Source organism: Lagenorhynchus albirostris, chromosome 12, assembly GCF_949774975.1.
Source record: "Lagenorhynchus albirostris chromosome 12, mLagAlb1.1, whole genome shotgun sequence".
Lineage (NCBI taxonomy): Eukaryota > Metazoa > Chordata > Mammalia > Artiodactyla > Delphinidae > Lagenorhynchus > Lagenorhynchus albirostris.
Window position 1 is genome coordinate 78,305,062 of NC_083106.1, and position 19,704 is coordinate 78,324,765.

A 19,704-nucleotide genomic window follows, 5' to 3' on the forward strand; every position below is an offset into this window, starting at 1 on the left:
TAAGATATTTAGCAAGCTGTAAAATGAAGGATGCTATATTCACTTAAATCAAATGCAAAATGCTACAGACTTTTTAGAATATAATGTGAATTTAAGTGAAGGCAAGAGAAAAAAAGTGACCAATTGCTTTTAAAGGAGTTTATTTAAAAAAGGAATGAGAAAAATTTGCTGCATAGACTGAAGAAAAATGTGTAATTTTTCTCAAATGGATTGATTTTACAACAAGATGACCAAATTAGCCTATACATATATATCTTTCTTTCTGACGTGTTGTTAATCACTGTAGTTAATCAATCAGTGGATGTGGGTTATACAGTCTAGATTTCACTGACAAGTACATATAAAGAGCTTACAGAGATTGGTTAAAAATGGCAGAGTAGAAAGACGTGCGCTCACCCCCTCTTGTGAGAGCACCAGAATCACAAGTAACTGCTGAACAATCATTGACAGGAAGACACTGGAACTCACCAAGAAAGATACCCCACATCCAAAGACAAAGGAGAAGCCACAATGAGATGGTAGGAGGGGCACAATCAAAATAAAATCAAATCCCATAACTGCTGGGTGGGTGACTCACAAACTGGAGAACAGTTATATCACAGAAGTCCACCCACTGGAGTGAAGGTTCTGAGCCACACATTGGGCTTCGCAACCTGGGGATCCAGCAATGGGAGGAGGAATTCCCAGAGAGTCAGACTTTGAAGGCTAGCGGGATTTGATTGCAGGAATTCAACAGGACTGGGGGAAACAAAGACTCCACTCTTGGAGGGCACACACAAAGTAGTGTGCACATCAGGACCCAGGGGGAAGGAACAGTGACCCCATAGGAGACTGAATGAGACCTACCTGAAATGTTGGAGGGTCTCCTGCAAAGGCGGGGGATGGCTGTGGCTCACCGCTGGGACAAGGACACTGGCAGCAGAAGTTCTGGGAAGTACTCCTTGGCAAGAGTCCTCCCAGAGTCCACCATTAACCCCACCAAAGAGCCTGTAGCCTCCAGTGCTGGGTCACCCAGACCAAACAACCAATGGTGAGGAAACTCAGCCCCACCCATCAGCAGACAAGCAGGTTAAAGTTTTATTGAGCTCTGCCCAACAGAGCAACACCAAGCTCTAGCTACCACCAGATGCTCCCATCAGGAAACCTGCACAACCCTCTTAGATAGCCTCATCCACCAGACAGCAGACAGCAGAAGCAAGAATAACTACAATCTTGCAGCCTGTCAGGAGGAACTACAGTCCTGCAGCCTGTGGAATGAAAACGATATTCACAGAAAGACAGACAAAATGAAAAGAAAGAGGACAGTGTACCAGATGAAGGAACAAGATAAAACCCCAGAAAAACAACTAAATGAAGTGGAGATAGGCAACCTTCCAGAAAGAATTCAGAATAATGATAGTGAAGATGATCCAGGATCTCAGAAAAAGAATGGAGGCAAAAACTGAGAAGATGCAAGAAATGTTTAACAAAGACCGAGAAGAATTAAAGAACAAACACCTAGAAGAATTAAAGAACAAACAAACAGAGATGAACAATACAATAACTGAATTGAAAAATGCACTAGAAGGAATCAATAGCAGAATAACTGCGGCAGAAGAACGGATAAGTGACCTGGAAGACAGAATGGTGGAAATCACTGGAGCAGAACAGAATAAAGAAAAAGAATGAAAAGAAATGAAGACAGACTAAGAGACAACATTAGACGCACCAACATTTGCATTATATGGGTCCCAGAAGGAGAATAGAGAGAGAAAGGACCCAAGAAAATATCTGAAGAGATTATAGTCAAAAACTTCCCTAACATGGGAAAGGAAATAGCCACCCAAGTCCAGGAAGCACAGAGAGTCCCAGGCAGGGTAAACCCAAGAAGAAACATGCCAAGACACAGGGTAATCAAACTGACAAAAATCAAAGACAAAGAAAAGTTATTAAAAGCAACAAGGGAAAAATGACAAATAACATACAAGAGAACTCCCATAAGGTTAACAGCCGATTTCTCCACAGAAACTCTACAAGCCAGAAGGGCGTGGCATGATATATTTAAAGTGATGAAAGGGAAGAACCTACAACCAAGACTACTCTACCCAGCAAAGATCTCATTCAGATTCAACAGAGAAATCAAAAGCTTTACAGACAAGCAAAAGCTAAGAGAATTCAGCACCACCAAACCAGCTCAAAAAATGCTAAAGGAACAACAAATGCTTAAGGAACTTCTCTATGTGGGAAACACAAGAGAAGGAAAGGACCTACAAAAACAAACCCAAAACAATTAAGAAAATGGTAATAGGAACATACATATCAATAATTACCTTAAATGTGAATGGATTACATGTTCCAGCCAAAAGACACAGGCTCCTAAATGGATACAAAAACAAGACCCTTATATATGCTGTCTACAAGAGACCCACTTCAAACCTAGGGACAAATACAGACTGAAAGTGAGGGGATGGAAAAAGATATTCCATGCAAATGGAAATCACAAGAAAGCTGGAGTACCAATACTCATACCAGACAAAATAGACTTTAAAATAAAGAATGTTACAAGAGACAAGGAAGGACACTATATAATGATCAAGGGATCAATCCAAGAAGAAGATATAACAATTATAAATATATATACACCCAACATAGGAACACCTCAATACATAAGGCAAATGCTAACAGCTATAAAAGAGGAAATCAACAGTAACATAGTAATACTGGGGGATTTTAACACCTCACTTACACCAATGGACAGATCATCTAGACAGAAAATTAATAAGGAAACACAAGCTCTAAATGACACAACAGACCAGATAGATTTAGTTGATATTTATAGGACATTCAATCTGAAAACAGCAGATTACACTTTCTTCTCAAGTGCACACAGAACATTCTCCAGGATAGATCACACCTTGGGTCACAAATCAAGCCTCAGTAAATTTAAGAAAATTGAAATCATATAAAGCATCTTTTCCAACCACAACGCTATGAGATTAGAAATAAATTACAGGGAAAAAAATGTAAAAAACACAAACACATGAAAGCTAAACAATACGTAACTAAATAAGCAAGAGATCACTGAAGAAATCAAAGAGGAAATTAAAAAATACCTAGAAACAAATAACAATGAAAACACTATGGTCCAAAAGCTATGGGAGGCAGCAAAAGCAGTTCAAAAAGGGAAGATTACAGCAATACAATCCTACCTCAAGAAACAAGAAAAATCTCCAATAAACAATCTAACCTTACACCTAAAGGAACTAGAGAAAGAAGAACAAACAAAACCCAAATTTAGTAGAAGGAAAGAAATCATAAAGATCAGAGCAGAAATAAGTGAAATAGAAACAAAGAAAACAATAGCAAAGATCAATAACACTAAAAGATTGTTCTTTGAGAAGATAAACAAAATATATAAACCTTTAGCCAGACTCATCAGAAAAAGAGGGAGAGGATTCAAATCAAAAAATCAGAAATGAAAAAGAAGTTACAACAGACACCACAGAAATACAAAGCATCATAAGAGACGACTACAAGCAACTCTATGCCAATAAAATGGACAACCTGGAAGAAATGGACAAATTCTTACAAAGGTACAACCTTCCAAGACTGAACCAGGAAGAAATAGAAAATATGAACAGACCAATCACAAGTAATGAAATTGACACTGTGATTAAAAATCTTCCAGCAAACAAAAGTCCAGGACCAGATGGCTTCACAGGTGAATTCTATCAAACATTTAGAGAAGAGCTAACACCCATCTTTCTCAAACTCTTCCAAAAACTTGCAGAGGAAAAAAACAGAAGAAAAAAAATTGCAGAGGAAGGAACACTCCCAAACTCATTCTACGAGGCCACCATCACCTTGATACTAAACCAGACAAAGATACCACAAAAAAAGAAAATTACAGACCAATATCGCTGATGAATATAGATGCAAAAATCCTCAACAAAATACTAGGAAACAGAATCCAACAACACATTAAAAGGATCATACATCATGATCAAGTGGGATTTTTCCCAGGGATGCAAGGATTCTTCCATATATGCCAATCAATCAATGTGATACACCATTTCAATTAACAAATTGAAAAATAAAAACCATATGATCATCTCAATAGATGCAGAAAAGCTTTTAACAAAATTCAACACCCATTTATGATAAAAACTCTCCAGGAAGTGGGCAAAGAGGGAAGCTACCTCAACATAATAAAGCCCATATATGACAGACCCACAGCAAACATCATTCTCAATGGTGAAGAACTGAAAGCATTTCATCTAAGATCAGGAACAAGACAAGGATGTCCACTCTCACCACTATTACTCAACATAGTTTTGGAAGTCCTAGCCACGGCAATCAGAGAAGAAAAAGAAATAAAAGGAATCCAAACTGGAAAAGAAGAAGTAAAACTGTCCCTGTTTGCAGATGACATGATACTATACATAGAGAATCCTAAAGATGCCACCAGAAAACTACTAGAGCCTATCAATGAATGTGGTAAAGTTGCAGCATACAAAATTAATGCACAGAAATCTCTTGCATTCCTATACACTAAAAACGAAAGATCAGAAAGAGAAATTAAGGAAACAATCCCATTCACCATTGCAACAAAAAGAATAAAATACCTAGAAATAAACCTACCTGAGGAGGTAAAAGACCTGTACTCAGAAAACCATAAGACACTGATGAAAGAAATCAAAGATGACACAAACAGATGGAGAGATACACCATGTTGCTGGACTGGAAGAATAAATGTTGTGAAAATGACTATACTACCCAAAGCAATCTACAGATTCAATGCAATCCCTATCAAATTACCAATGGCATTTTTTGCAGAACTAGAACAAAAAATCTTAAAATTTGTATGGAGACACAAAAGACCCCAAATAGCCAAAGCAATCTTGAGGGGAAAAAAATGGAGCTGGATGAATCAGACTCCCTGAGTTCAGAATATACTACAAAGCTACACTAATGAACGCAATATGGTACTGGCACAAAAACGGAAATATAGATCAATGGAACAGCATAGAAAAGTCCAGAGGTAAACCCACGCACCTATGGTCAACTAATCTATGACAAAGGAGGTAAGGATATACAATGGAGAAAAGACAGTCTCTTCAATAAGTCGTGCTGGGAAAACTGGACAGCTACATGTAAAAGCGTGAAATTAGAGCACTCCCTGACACCATACACAAAAATATACTCAAAATAGATTAAAGCCCTAAATGTAAGACCATACACTATAAGACTCTTAGAGGAAAACATAGGAAGAACACTCTTTGACATAAGTCACAGCAAGACCTTTTTTGACCTACCTCCTAGAGTAACGGAAATATAAAATAAACAAATGGGACCTAATGAAACTTAAAAGATTTTGCACGGCAAAGGAAACTATAAACAAGATGAAAAGACAACCCTCAGAATGGGAGAAAATATTTGCAAATGAATCAGTGGACAAAGGATTAATCTCCAAAATATATAAACAGCTCATGTAGCTACATATTAAAAAAACAAACAACCCAATCAAAAAATGGGCAGAAGACCTAAATAGACAATTCTCCGAAGACGACATACAGATGGCCAAGAAGCACATGAAAAGCTGCTCAACATCACTAATCATTAGAGAATGCAAATCAAAACTACAATGAGGTATCACCTCACACCAGTTAGAATGGGCATCATCAGAAAATCTACAAACAACAAATGCTGGAGAGGGTGTGGAGAAAAGGGAACCCTCCCACAGTTGGTGGGAATGTAAATTGATATAGCCACTATGGAGAACAGTATGGAGGTTCCTAATAAACTGAAAATAGAATTACCATATGACCCAGCAATCCCACTCCTGGGCATATACCCAGAGAAAACAGTAATTCAAAAAGACACATGCTGGGAGGGAGACGCAAGAGGGAGGAGATATAGGGACATATGCATACATATAGCTGATTCACTTTGTAATACAGCAGAAACTAATACAACATTGTAAAGAAATTATACTCCAATAAAGATGTTAAAAAAAAAAGACACATGCACCCCAATGTTCATTGCAGCACTATTTACAATAGCCAGGTCATAGAAGCAACGTAAATGCCCATCGACAGACGAATGGATAAAGAAGATGTGGTACATGTATACAATGGAATATTAGCCACAAAAAGGAACAAAATTGGATCATTTGTAGAGACATGGATGGACCTAGAGACTGTCATACAGAGTTAAGTTAGTCAGAAGGAGAAAAACAAATGTCACATATTAACGCATATACGTGGAATCTAGAAAAATGGTACAGATGAACCGGTTTGCAAGGCAGAAATAGAGACACAGATGTAGAGAACAAACATGTGGACACCAAGGGGGGAAAGCGGGGGGTTGGGAGGGAGGGATGAATTGGGAGATTAGGATTGACATATATACACTAATATGTATAAAATAGATAACTAATAAGGACCTGTTGTATAAAAATAAAATGAAATTCAAAACAAAAGAGCTTACAAATAAAAATGAAATGACTAAGGAATAGGTGATTAGTTTATATAACACTAGATGTTCATATATTTCTTGGTTTGTACGTTTTCTGCAGGTTAACATGATTTTCCACTCCCTCAATATACTGCAAATTCCTGATTCAGTGGGGACTGTAATTATTTATAACCACTATGTACAACCAAAATAGAAAGTACTTCATAATTACCTAAAGCTCTCTCCAATGTCATTCAGAATTGTGCAAGTCCATCTCCTAGTACTTTCTCAAGAGTCTTCAGTTAAAATACAGTATGAAAATGAGGGAAGACTCTAAGTGGCATTTCTCATGTAAGACAGCAAAGACACTTGACCACAATAGCCTCTTTCCAACATCAACAACTGGAATGCAGATCCTTTTCATTCAGAAGCTTTACTGATTACTGACTTATACTTGAAAAGGAACTAATGAAATTTCCTTTAGATACCTGAAGTAACACAAAGTTTCTTTTTTTTTTTTTTTTGCGGTATGCGAGCCTTTCACTGTTGTGGCCTCTCCCGTTGTGGAGCACAGGCTCCGGACGCGCAGGCTCAGCGGCCATGGCTCACGGGCCCAGCCACTCCGCGGCAGGTGGGATCTTCCTGGACCGGGGCACGAACCCGTGTCCCCTGCATCGGCAGGCGGACTCTCAACCACTGCGCCACCAGGGAAGCCCCCACTTTTTTTCTCTTTTAATGTGTATTTTTGTAATGAAAAAATAGCTAAACTCACATTTTCCATTGTAATGTCGTTTGAGACATTCATCAGATTCACACTTTTGTCGACAGCTACAACCCCAACAATTGAGTTTGGCTGCGTCACAGTGATCCTAAGAGAGACTCTCTCAGATGGTTCAGCACTGGCTTTACTCCAAAACAGCTGTATCTAAGAAAGGGAGAAAACAGGATTGATACATTACACTTTTTCAAAGCATTTCTTACGTCTTACCAATAGCAGATCAATGACAAAATCTAGCAGATTCTACATGTGCCTTGGCCCGGGGACCATTCTAAAACCATACACGAGCCTTCTCCAGGGAAAGAAGTGAAAAGAAACCTCGGCCCCACAGTGTCCGCCAGTCATGGAACCTCTCACTGTGGCACAAATCAGAGTTTTCCTTCACTTCTCTACCCTTTCTCCACCTCCCACCCCACAGCCGCCAGCCAATGCTGAAGTGAAGACTGTCTGGCGTACGTGAAGAAGGCCAGTATCCAAGAGGGGGGACAGGAAAGAGGAGAGAAACTGCCAGTGCCTGCACACTGGCCTCCTGGACTCAGAAGTGAGTGTGTGCAAGTAAGAGCCCCGGGGACTCCCAGAACTGGCTGGGCTGGGCAGGGGTGTCTTTCCCCAGGACGAGGCCATCAGACCAACACCAGTCAGGCCCCATGCTCTGTGCCTCCGTGGCTGCCTGAACTTCCTCTGTCATTACACTCAGCAAAGCACAGTCCTACCTGTACTTCTTAAAGAGCAACCATCCTCTCATCCCGGCTGAACCCAATGGCTTTGTTATAAGGCCTCTTCCTACTAGGAATGTTCACCTTGCCCAGCTCTGTTTCAACAATCCCTCGCCCCAGTGACTGTACCACCTGATCAAGATGGACTTCATGTCCCCCTCAGCTTGCCTGAACTTTAGAAACAGGCTTCTTCCTGACATTAAGCACCTAATTTCCCTTTTCTTAAAAAATTTGCAATTGTTAATGTTTCCTCTGTCCCTTTGAGATGTAAATCTTCTCCCGGCTTCCAGGCAGTTTTACTAGCCTGAATGTCTCTCTCAAAGACCTGGGAGCCATCCTTTTGAAGTGTAATCATCAAGAAAGAGCCCTGATTGATCTCCCAGTCTCTGTAGATGAATAGAAGCCTAACTTATAAAGTCCAGTTACCAAACCAGATGGCCTAATCACGCTGACCAACCCCTCCCCCAGGGTCTTCCAGTACTTTTCCATTAACTCACACCAGTGCTTAAAAACCCTCCTGCCTTTTGTTTCAGTGGAGTTGAGTTCAGTCTCTCTCCCCTATTGCAAATGTCTTGAACAAAGTCTTCCTTGCCTGTTTAACTTGTCCGATGCCATCTTTCTTTCACGTGCCTCTTGAGCCATTGTATCTAGTTTACTCTTCTCCACTTATACCTTAAACAAGTTAAACAGAAAGAATACCTTTCCTTACCCCTTGTTTAAGGCAACTCACAGTTTGCATCATATGCAAACTTTGCACTTCTCATTCTTTTTTCTGCACGTCAGTGATCCCCTGGCTCCAACCTGCACTTCTGTGTGGATGATTTCTAAAACTACATCTCTTGCCCCTTCCACATCTCATTCATTTATTCCACAGTCATTACTGAACATCAACGAAGATTCATTAATGTTCTTGTGTTTAAACATATTTTATTTCCAAATATGCAGTTTCTTTCAGAGTAAATGTGGTAAACATTATCATATAAAAATGGAAGACTTATCTTTGCAAACACAACTGAAACTAATTTCTTATCTCTCATATCTAAGAAATTTCTTGGAAGTGATTTATACAGTCTGCTTCCTCAAAGCCTTTACACAGCAACTTTTTTTAGAACCTGCTCTCACTTTCAGAGATGTGTGCCTCTATGTTTAAGCCTTACTCCTACTTTAAAATTCACCTTTCTCAGACAAATACTGTATGCTAACATATATATATGGAATTTAAGGAAAAAAATGTCATGAAGAACCTAGGGGTAAGACAGGAATAAAGACACAGACCTACTAGAGAATGGACTTGAGGATATGGGGAGGGGGAAGGGTGAGCTGTGACAAAGCGAGAGAGAGGCATGGACATATATACACTACCAAACGTAAGGTAGATAGCTAGTGGGAAGCAGCCGCATAGCACAGGGAGATCAGCTCGGTGCTTTGTGACCGCCTGGAGGGGTGGGATAGGGAGGGTGGGAGGGAGGGAGACGCAAGAGGGAAGAGATATGGGAACATATGTATATGTATAACTGATTCACTTTGGTATAAAGCAGAAACTAACACACCATTGTAAAGCAATTATACTCCAATAAAGATGTTAAAAAAAAAAATTCACCTTCCTCAGGGAATTAATGGAGTCACTAGAAGTCAAAAATTGTGCTCTGAAACTGACAGAATACAGCACTGTCTTTTAATAAATTCTTTTTCTAAGACAGAAAATAGAAGTTTGTATTATATTTTGACAGTCAAAGTTAGAGTTAACAGTTCTCTATAAAAAAGGCATGGATGACAACTGTTACTTCTTAAAATTTTAACAAATTCAGGGGGAAAATGCTACCAGAAGAACTGTATTCTGCAAATCACTACTTTAAAATAATGATTATTGGGGACTTCCCTGGTGGTGCAGTGGATAAGACTCTGCGCTCCCAATGCAGGGGGCGCGGGTTCGATCCCTGGTCAGGGAACTAGACCCCACATGCATGCTGCAACTAAGAGTTTGCATGCCACAACTAAAGAGCCCATGTGCTGCAACTAAGAAGCCAGTGAGTCACAACTAACGAGCCCTGGAGCTGCAACCAAGGAGCCCACCTGCCACAACTAAGACCCGGCGCAACCAAATAAATATTAAAAATAATAGTAATAATAATAATGATTATTTTGCTTCAGAGGTCCTGAGACGGCAGCAGCCTTTGGTGAGAACAATGGCTCATTTTAATATGTATGAGATAATTGAACTCCACCTGTCAATCTTGCAATCTGGTTACTTCTCAGAGTTGGGGCCAGGAGTGTTTCCTACACAAGCTACACACCTTAGGTTATAAAAATCACTGCTGTGTGTGGAGACAAAACTCCACAGAGATCTCCACACGCAAAGCAGCCAAGCTCATTGTAAATTTGTCCTGGGTTAGTTTCCAGACTGATGAAATGGATAAACCAAAGCCCAGCTCTCCTTCCACACATCAGTGCAGATGCCTCACTCCCTCCTACAACCCTCACTTCTCTCCCACACAAATAGCAACACCACATATATATTGCCATTGGAATTCCATGCCAGAGCAATATTGACTCCACCATTTGGGAAATCCTGAAAGAGTTTGGATTTGAATTAAAGTCTTAAAGCCAAGAACCATGACTTACAAAGAAGACGCACAGTGTCCAATAATTCCACAGGTGAAAACAGATACACAGTAATTAAATATGAAGAGGTTTAGCCACAGTTCTAGAAATGAATATAAATTTCTAACCAATTTGGTTTCATGACACTTTTCTAAAGAAATATTACATTTCTCAGACTTTACTAATATGAAGTTTTCTTTTAAACATCATTACCTTAAATCTTACCTTATTTTTAAAAACAAGCTGAACAGGAACTTTCAGAACATCATTTATAATTTCCCCATCATCTTCAATATAATACACAATGATACAGGCTTTTGGAGCCCAAGAATTTTCTGGTGTTAAGGAAAACGTTGTTGAATTTTGCTTGCCTACAGCCACTAACTGTCCCCTGGACACTACCTGAAAAGAAGAGTACATGAGTTTTATTTTATGCTAAAGCTAGTGAGAATCTCAATGACAGCTATGTTTATCATAATTTTAAGCATACATGCAAATTCTTGACTTAAAGCAACTTCAAATCCTTTTTGAACACACACACACAAAAGTAAACCTCCCTGACCACCACAGAGAGTATACGCTGGTAATTAGAAAAGGATAAGATAAAGCAACCGTGATTGAGCCAACAGCAGCCTGATGGTCAAGAATCTATTTCTGAGTGGAAGGACTGCAGAGCACCACTGAGAGAGCTAGATTAGCAAAACTACAATTTATGCGGAGCATTTTTATGTGTTTTTGTTTTCCTTATGTTTTATAATTTTCTATAATGAACATACGTGGCTTATCTCATAGAATTTTAAATTTTAAACATAATGCAAGATTTCATTATTCATCTTAAACTGGAAATGCAAATATGGGTGAAGAAAGAAAAAAAGAGTTTGATTTCAATATAAAAAGGACAGCTTAAAAAGGTGTGAGGCTGATTTGTAGCAACATGGATGGACCTAGTATGATAATATACTAAGTGAAGTAAGTCAGAAAGAGAAATTCAAATACCATGTGATATCACTTATATGTGGAATCTAAAATACGACATGAACTTATCTACAAAACAGAAACAGACTCACAGACACAGAGAACAGACTTGTGGTTGTCAGTGGGGAAGGTAGAGGAGGGATGAATTGGGATTAGCAGATGCAAACTATATATATATAGGATGGATAAACAACAATGTCCTACTATATATAGCACAGGGAACTATATTCAATGTCCTATAATAATCCATTGTGGTAAAGGAAAAAAAATGTAAAATTTTGCAAAGTAAATTTATATATAACTTAGATATAAAAAACTCTGTAAGAGGGACTTCCCTGGTGGCACAGTGGTTAAGAATCCGCCTGCCAATCCAGGGGACACGGGTTCAAGCCCTTGTCCGGGAAGATCTCACATGCTGCGGAGCTACTAAGCCCGTGCGCCACAACCACTGAGCCTGCGCTCTAGAGCCTGTGAGCCACAACTACTGAGCCTGTGTGCCACAACTACTGAAGCCTGCGCACCTAGAGCCCATGCTCCGCAACAAGAGAAGCCACCGCAATGAGAAGCCCACGCACCGCAACGAAGTGTAGCCCTTGCTTGCTGCAACTAGAGAAAGCCCGTGCCCAGCAACGAAGACCCAACGCAGCCAAAAATAAATAAATTTATAAAAGAAAAAAAAGAAAACTCTGTAAGAACGTATGTAAATATTACATATTGTGCATGTATAACATACAATACATTAAAATATAATAGTTTCTTTTAAGTGTGAGGCTGAATTTTAAAAATCAGTAAGTTCAGTTTCAAATTAAGGTAGACATTATTTCAGACAATTCTACAATAGATCATAAATTCAGATTCTGTAAGAGATTACCATATAGCTAAACTCCTTCAACTGCTTGTTGCCACTAAGCACCAACTCAAAAGGTGATCCCACCTAGAAAAAAAATATTTTAATTAATATATACATATCAGTGGCAAGACAGTCCAATTATAATTAACAAGTGATTGTAATCATTACCTTTATATTTTCATCTCTTGTTTTTAGCTGGATGTACGTTTTACTAGGAGACTTAAACATATCATGAACAGCCATGCTACTCACAGTATCAAGAAAAGAGGCCTAAAACAAAAGAAAAGGCAACCATAAAGTTTCATCTTTAGAAACACCTTGATAAAGGATGTTACCTGCTGGACAATCAGTGAAAGGCAAATTCACTTTCACTTTTCTTCACGCAGGAAACAATACATTCCCCAGACATTGCATCTTCATCATTTTACAGCTTATACTATAAAGAAGGTGATAGCTGTAAACGTGTAAAATGGTCTTCATCGTCATAATCTAAGAGGAAAAAAGTACGGACGGTCCTAACTTATTTCCAAAACAAAGGTGTATTATCAGGAAACACTGTGAGAAGAAAGAAGGAAATGGAAAAGGAATCCTTTCCCCCACAATACAGAACTCAACTATAAGCAAGAAATCATATCAGCTCACTCAGTCTACCACTGGTGAGAGAAAAACTCAGAGGCCACACTGACAGGGCTGAGTGACCACGAGAAAGGGAGCGGGAATGGCTGGGGGCCTCAGTCCAGCAAAGGAGTGTAAATGTAAAAAACATATTCCCCTTTGATCTCAGCTCCTGCCAAAACACCATTTCAAATGACTGAAAATCACCTAGACTGGGAGTTTGGGGGCTTCTCCGTCATATCTTCGGATCACTATTTTACTTTGCTCTTCAAAATGAATTTACAAGGAAGCATTCAGTCTAATTCTCAGGTACTGTCATTAAATCACTTTTTAACCCTTTCCCCCATTCTTTTAAAATAAAAATGCGTCCACTTCCCGTGTACCCAAGTGACCTCCCAACAGGTTGAGTGCCTACCACAAGACGACAATTTTAAGGTTGCTGCGGTAACATAATGATGGGAAACAGATGGTACCTTCAACTGTAGCTCGCTGGAATCGTCCAGGATTGGGAATTCAATCTTGAAGATTCCATTTGGGGGGACAGTATGATTTACGATCTGGACAGCCCCTATTTCCTGATTTCTACCATCCCATCTGTTCCAGTACTCGGTATAGTTTCTCTGCGTCACCATCACGACTACATTATTTCTTCTTTCTTCAGGAGTCAGTTGATTGCCATCAGAACGGGTTACCTTCACCTAATTGTCAAAAGAAAACATTTTGAAATCAGGTAAACAAGAGAAGCAAAGGATTCAAGTTTAGTTGAATCCAGTTTCCATCTGTGCTGTTCCCATGAAACCGAACTCTCAAAAATCATCGGCAGCCCCCTAACTTCCAGGTTCAGTGGTCTCTCTGGGCGGCCTCCCCTCCCGTCTGGCTGTTATGCCTCCTTTGCCTTCCACGGCTCCACAATCACCTCTTTCACTGCATACCCCTCTTCCTACATCCTCTCGGTGTCCTTTTTTATCCCCCTTCCCTCTCCCTAAATGTGGGAATTTGTCAAAACCTCATTATCATTTACCCTCAAAGGTCTCAGCACTCCTGCTGCCATCCTGATCTGGCTCTGGAGCTCATACTCAACACCTCCAACCCCCTGCAGGAAATTTCTACTTGTACATCCCTGTCATCTCAAATTCAGTACATCTAAAGGTGAGAAACCGTCTCGCCTTTCCTATTTTTGCTAATCCCACAATTCCGTCAGACTTAACATCTCTGAATTTCCCTTCCCTTTTCCCACCTTCCAAATCCAACGCACACCAAGTCTTACATCTCTTACATGCTCTCCACCCAGAGTCAGCAGCGCAAGCCTCCTGCTGGCCTCGTGCCCGGGCTGCTGCCCCACACCCAGGACAGGTCTGTCCTGCACACAGACCCCACCAGTCCCCCTGGAACGCTGTTTTCGCCACACCCCTCCCACGTTCATAAGGTACAAAGATCTTCACTGCTTAGAGCATGTGAGACACGGAGGACCCTCTGCAATCCCCAAGCTTCGCCCCCTGTTTTCTCTCTGACCTCTCCTGGACACAAGCTCTCTGCTATCACTGCCCCGGTCCAGTCACTGTCACCTGAAGGCACCCTGGCTTGCCAACCAAAGCTCTCGCCTTGTGTAGACGTCTCAGCTCATCTCGTTCCCCACCCACACGTCCCAACACTGAAAATGCTGCAGATCTTGTAACAAATAACCTAAATCTTCTGCTTCTCCATAAAGCATCCCTGAGTGACCCCCATCCCTGTCCTACAGCCAGTTCCTCCCGGAACTCTCTTTGTTTCCCTCTATTCATTTGCAAGTTACCATTTGCAGATTCCTGGGGGTTTTCTTAACTACCTTTTCAAACTGTCTAAATTATAAGATTATTAAAATCAGAAGCTATCTAAAACTTTTTTTTCTCACTAGATCACTGGTTTATTGTAAAAAGATATTGAGCGAGATGGAAGAGATGTTTAGGGCAAGGTATCAGGACAGGACCCTCTCTGAGCGCATCCCTGCCCCCCCAAATCTCCACATAGCCACCAACCTAGAAACTCTAAAACTTCTCTTGATCTATTCAACAAGAAGTGACCCTCCTTTCTTTAAAGCAGGGGCCAGAGACTATGACAGGCAGGGAGGCCAAATCCAGTCTCTTTGGAAGGAAGTTTTTATTGGAACGTGACCACCCTGGCTTGGTTACCAAGGGGTTGTGGCCGCTTTCATGCTACAACGTCAGAGTCACACAGTTGTGACTGAGACCATATGGCCCTCAAAGCTAAAAATATATACTATCTAGCCCTTTGCAGACAAAGTTTGCCAACACCTGTTTTAAATCCCTACAGGAATGTGTTCATGACACTGATTTATCCTGCCTTGAATTACAGTTATGTGTATATTTTCTTGTCACCATCACAAACACTGTGACTCCAGGGTAGAGACTGGGTCCTTCTTAGGTCTGTAAGCCCCATTTATTGACTCAGTCAATAAATGTTAATTCAGTATTCTCTCAAAAAATTGAGTAGATTAGTTGATACTTTTTAATGCTACATCTTTGCTAGGACTAAAATTAGTCATTATAAAAATCAAATTGAAATTGAAATTTTTTGACTACCATCTAATTCCTTCAATTAATTTATAAAAACTTCAATGTCGCAATTCAAATCTAACTTGAATTACTTATTAAATATATTTTGAGGAAAAATTTTTTGGAAACTACTTTTTTAAATAAATTAGATAAAGGTCATTTGGAAACAATTCTGTGTGCCTCATATATCTAAAGGGGAAAAGTAATCTACCTACCTTGGGCTTAAATTTTTTGAAAAGCATTGAAAGTACTATTTCCCATTCTGTTTCACTAAACTGAACTTACTGCTTTAGACAATTAATAAATATGCCAACTTACAGTGGCTGTGAAGTTGAGAGATGGCTTTAAGACAGTAGCATAATCAAAAAATTCAATGATGTAATCGTGTTGCTTGAAAAATATATTGGAGCTTGCATTTCTTGAGATACCTGTTTTGGAAATTGCACCATTTAGAAAGTAAAAGTAATATATTACCAACAGCTTCTATCCACCAAATCTCTCCACCTGAGCTACTTCCCAAAGGGGTTAGGATGTCAAGACACAGAAGGCTCTTTGGCTTGGCCACAAAGAGGACCGTACATGTCCTCTGTGGATCCCTTCTGAGCACCATTAGTGTCCCCCAATCAATGACATGTGCACCAGAGATCAGGCCACTGACAGAATAGTCTTTTTGCACTTTCGGGGATTGGTGAAAGCCATTAAAAAGTAGCAATTACTTGGAAAGATCCAAGTAATTAACCTTTATTTTATTATTAAAAGAGAAAACTGTCTAGGAGCAGGTGAGATTTCAGAAGATGTTATTTAAAAAAAAAAAAAAAGGAGGATGGTTAGTCAGCTGAAAAGGTAGGCCTTCCATGTAGTTTTCAGTTTGAAAAAAAAAAATAGAGATGGAAAAAATTATAAATACCTATCACAGGTGGTTGAAGTACATCCTTTCAAAGAAAATAAGGTTCCCCTTCATTACGAAAACATTCTGCAAGTTAGACTAATAGTCATGACAATCTCAGCATTAACTAGCATCCTTAGGCAACAGTGCCCTCAAATGAACGTACCGATTATAATAAGAGATGACAGAGCAGCGCAACAGAAATAGCTTTACCTTCACTTCAAAGTCTACAAACCTGTAAGTGATTCTGTCACTGTGGCTAAAATTTCTACCGGCCCAGGAGAAGACAGATTCATGTGTTCAGAAAGGCCATCCGAAAAATCCATTACCTTTTTCATCTCTTCATCGTTAAAAGAGAAGTTTGCAGATCCATTTATCTGTTTTGTTAAAAAATGTTTCAATGTCATTCTTCACTTTAGCACTTCAAATTTTAGAAATAAAACCCAAACTAAGTCACAATGATACAATGGTTCTATTTCCACTTTAATCATTTTTTTAAAAAAGGGTAAATTCTCATTTGTTCAATGATAGAAAGCTCTTGATTTTCTTATGCTCAACTTTTGATTAATTCAGTATAAAATCTGATTTCTAGAGAAAGTACACTTACAGTTTTTCCCCATTACAAGTTATAAGATATCTGCAAAAGTTACCTTAAATGTTTTTGTAATATTTTTCTTCACACCCCAAAAGGATAAAGGTAAAAATGTAAGTGTTAGGTCTCCTTTCACTGGCTTCCCATATGTATACCTGAAAAATAATACACGAGGCCTAACTTAAAAGAATTATATTAAAAATATACTCTTACTACAAATTTCTAAAACTAAAACATAGTTAGGAATGTGCTTAATAAATGGTGATCCTTGATATTAAGTCTCCAAAATGAGAAGACTTTTAACTACAATACCTCAAAAACAGTTCATAATACACACTTTACCCAGCCTCTGGAGACTCCAGAGAAAATCTGATCGTAATTGGAAGTGACAGTTTCCCATCAAAAGATTTTTAAAAGATTATGAAAATCTTTTATTCTTCGAAATCTGGACTGGCCCATTAACTGCATGCCCAGGAGACACTGTAGCTTTTGAATATTTTTAAATGTTAGTTGAAGTTGCATTCGCCGTGGCGAATTTTATTTATTTTAATGAGGTGGGAATAGTGAGCAGACGTTCACATCAAAGCTAATAAACAAATGCAGATTTTTATTCATCTCCGTTAAAGATTTCAAAACTAAAATGAGCGTGTTAACCTTGTTCTCCAGGAAATTTCCAGTAATCTTCTGCTCACTAACTATGCCTTCATGGGACAGATGGCTACTAGCAAAAGTAACCAAAATTGTTATCATCTACTCACAGAGATGACCATAATAGCTAATACAAATAAATATTTAAAATCATATCTATAACTTAATAACAACCGTCCAAGTGATAAGACAACAGAATTCATCTCTCAAAGTACACCCAAAGAACGACTGGATTTCAAGTCCTACTCTTTACCCCCAATTCCATGACAAGACCAAAACTATTGCCCATACACCTTAATTTGGTTCACTCAAAGTAACAGGCTTTTGATTGCATACGGAGGACTCTGCTTCGCTACACACAGCTTGAAACTGAAATCTTAGGAGTTACGTTGTTTATCCATTTGTTCTTTCAATAAGCATTTACTGGAAGCCCACTCCATGACTGGCACTGTGCTAGGCACCCAGGTGCGGTAGTAACCACGACACAGACACAACCTCAAAAGGGTAGAATAGCCATGTTTTTAGTGCTTTGAGAGCTATAAGGATAGAGGGTTAGAGGCAAGCAGCCACGCCTTGAAATTGCCTATGTAAAGGCCTCCTGGTCAGAAAAAGCATTCTGCATTCTTGGAAGCACAAGTAAGATCTGGGAGGAGACTTTGGGAGGGTAGATGAGGGGCTGGGTGAGGTGTTTCAAAAGACATGAAGCTAGAAAAGAACTCTGTAAGATACACTAACAATTTTGAACTTCACTCTCAAGGCAATGGTCTGAAAGAAGAAGGCAGAAGGGGGTGTGGGGGGGGGCCGTTAGGATGAGGTGGAGAAGAAAGAGAGAAGGCCAACAAGAAGAGGAAACAACAAGACGTCTGGATCCAAAGTAGAGGGAAGATTGGATGTGGTAAAAACAGAGGCAGGAAAAAGTTTTAAGAAACTACAACCGTAGCTGAAGAGGTGACATTCCTGAATCAAGGAGGTGGCGGTGGAGAAAGGTAGATGGATTATTTGAGAGATATTAAGGAGAGAGACCCAACAGCACTGGAGGTTGACCGGCTATGGGGGTTGAGGGAGTCAGACAAGCACAGCTGACTTCAGCTAAAGAGAGGGTGCTGCAGTCCACCCAAGAGAGGGGTGCAGAGAACCAGGTTTGGGGAAGACGACTGATTAAAATATCTGTGGGATATCCAGTGGGCGATGTCCAGTGAGCAGCAAGACATGGAGATCTGACTGTCAAGCTAGAAATGTGGGCTGGCGATACGGATTTAGGTTTCAGCAAATTATAAACAGCAGAAGCCCTGGCCATGGAGAAGAAAACTCCAAGTAAATGTGTAAAAAGAGAAAAGAGAGCCAAAGATGGAACTCTAAGGAGCAAGAACGTTTACAATGTGATCAGAAGAGAGTTGTCTGCAAAGAGTCTCAAAGGAGCAGACTAAGGGAAAGGAGAAAAACCAGAAAGGAAATGGGAGAGGACAGCAATGTCCGATGCTGCAAAGGGAGAAAAAAGTTGTAAAAGCCTAAGAAAGTACACACAAGGCGAGGCAAGAATGAGGTCTTTGTGCCGTGGTGAAAGCAGTTTCCATATCACGGTGAGCGAGAAAGGAAGAACGCAGGGGGCTAAAGAACGAACAGGATGTGAAGAAGTGTTTCAAGGCAGCTCCAACTCTTCAAAGAGGTGAGAGACAGGGCAGCAGCTAGGAGGAGGCATGAAGGTCAGGGAGGGCTCGTTTCCTTTAACGACAGAAACGTTTGAATGCAGAGATAAAGAGCAAAAGGTTAAAGATACCAAATGGAAGAAATCAAGACACAGGTGAGAGGGGAAGTGGGCCTGGGATTCTCCTGACAGAAGAGTGAATCCAAGGCCCAACTGGAAGGATCAGCCTGAAGGGAGGAGAGACACAGACAGACCCTCACCATCATCACTTCTATCTTCTCCAGGACACGGTATTTATAGAATAGGTCTCTACCGACTTTTAGAGACTGATAAAAGACCTTGCTAGTCAAAAGATTTCCTGAATCTGTTGCAAAGTTGTAAATTATATCCACAATCTGAATAAAAAAAGAC

General features: G+C 39.8%; 1 protein-coding gene across 5 annotated transcripts in view; it reads right to left on the reverse strand.

Moving 5' to 3' along the window:
- CD109 (CD109 molecule) overlaps positions 1–19,704 on the reverse strand; it is a 123,495-nt gene that overhangs the window by 48,496 nt on the left and 55,295 nt on the right. For all 5 annotated transcript variants that reach the window (XM_060167572.1, XM_060167570.1, XM_060167569.1 and 2 more), the window contains 8 exons: positions 17,059–17,155; positions 16,644–16,785; positions 15,841–15,950; positions 13,444–13,668; positions 12,524–12,625; positions 12,377–12,439; positions 10,756–10,932; positions 7,208–7,360 (listed from right to left, as the gene is read on the reverse strand). In XM_060167572.1, the coding sequence (XP_060023555.1) occupies positions 7,208–7,360; positions 10,756–10,932; positions 12,377–12,439; positions 12,524–12,625; positions 13,444–13,668; positions 15,841–15,950; positions 16,644–16,785; positions 17,059–17,155 (1,069 nt within the window). The remainder of the gene's footprint in view (positions 1–7,207; positions 7,361–10,755; positions 10,933–12,376; positions 12,440–12,523; positions 12,626–13,443; positions 13,669–15,840; positions 15,951–16,643; positions 16,786–17,058; positions 17,156–19,704) is intronic.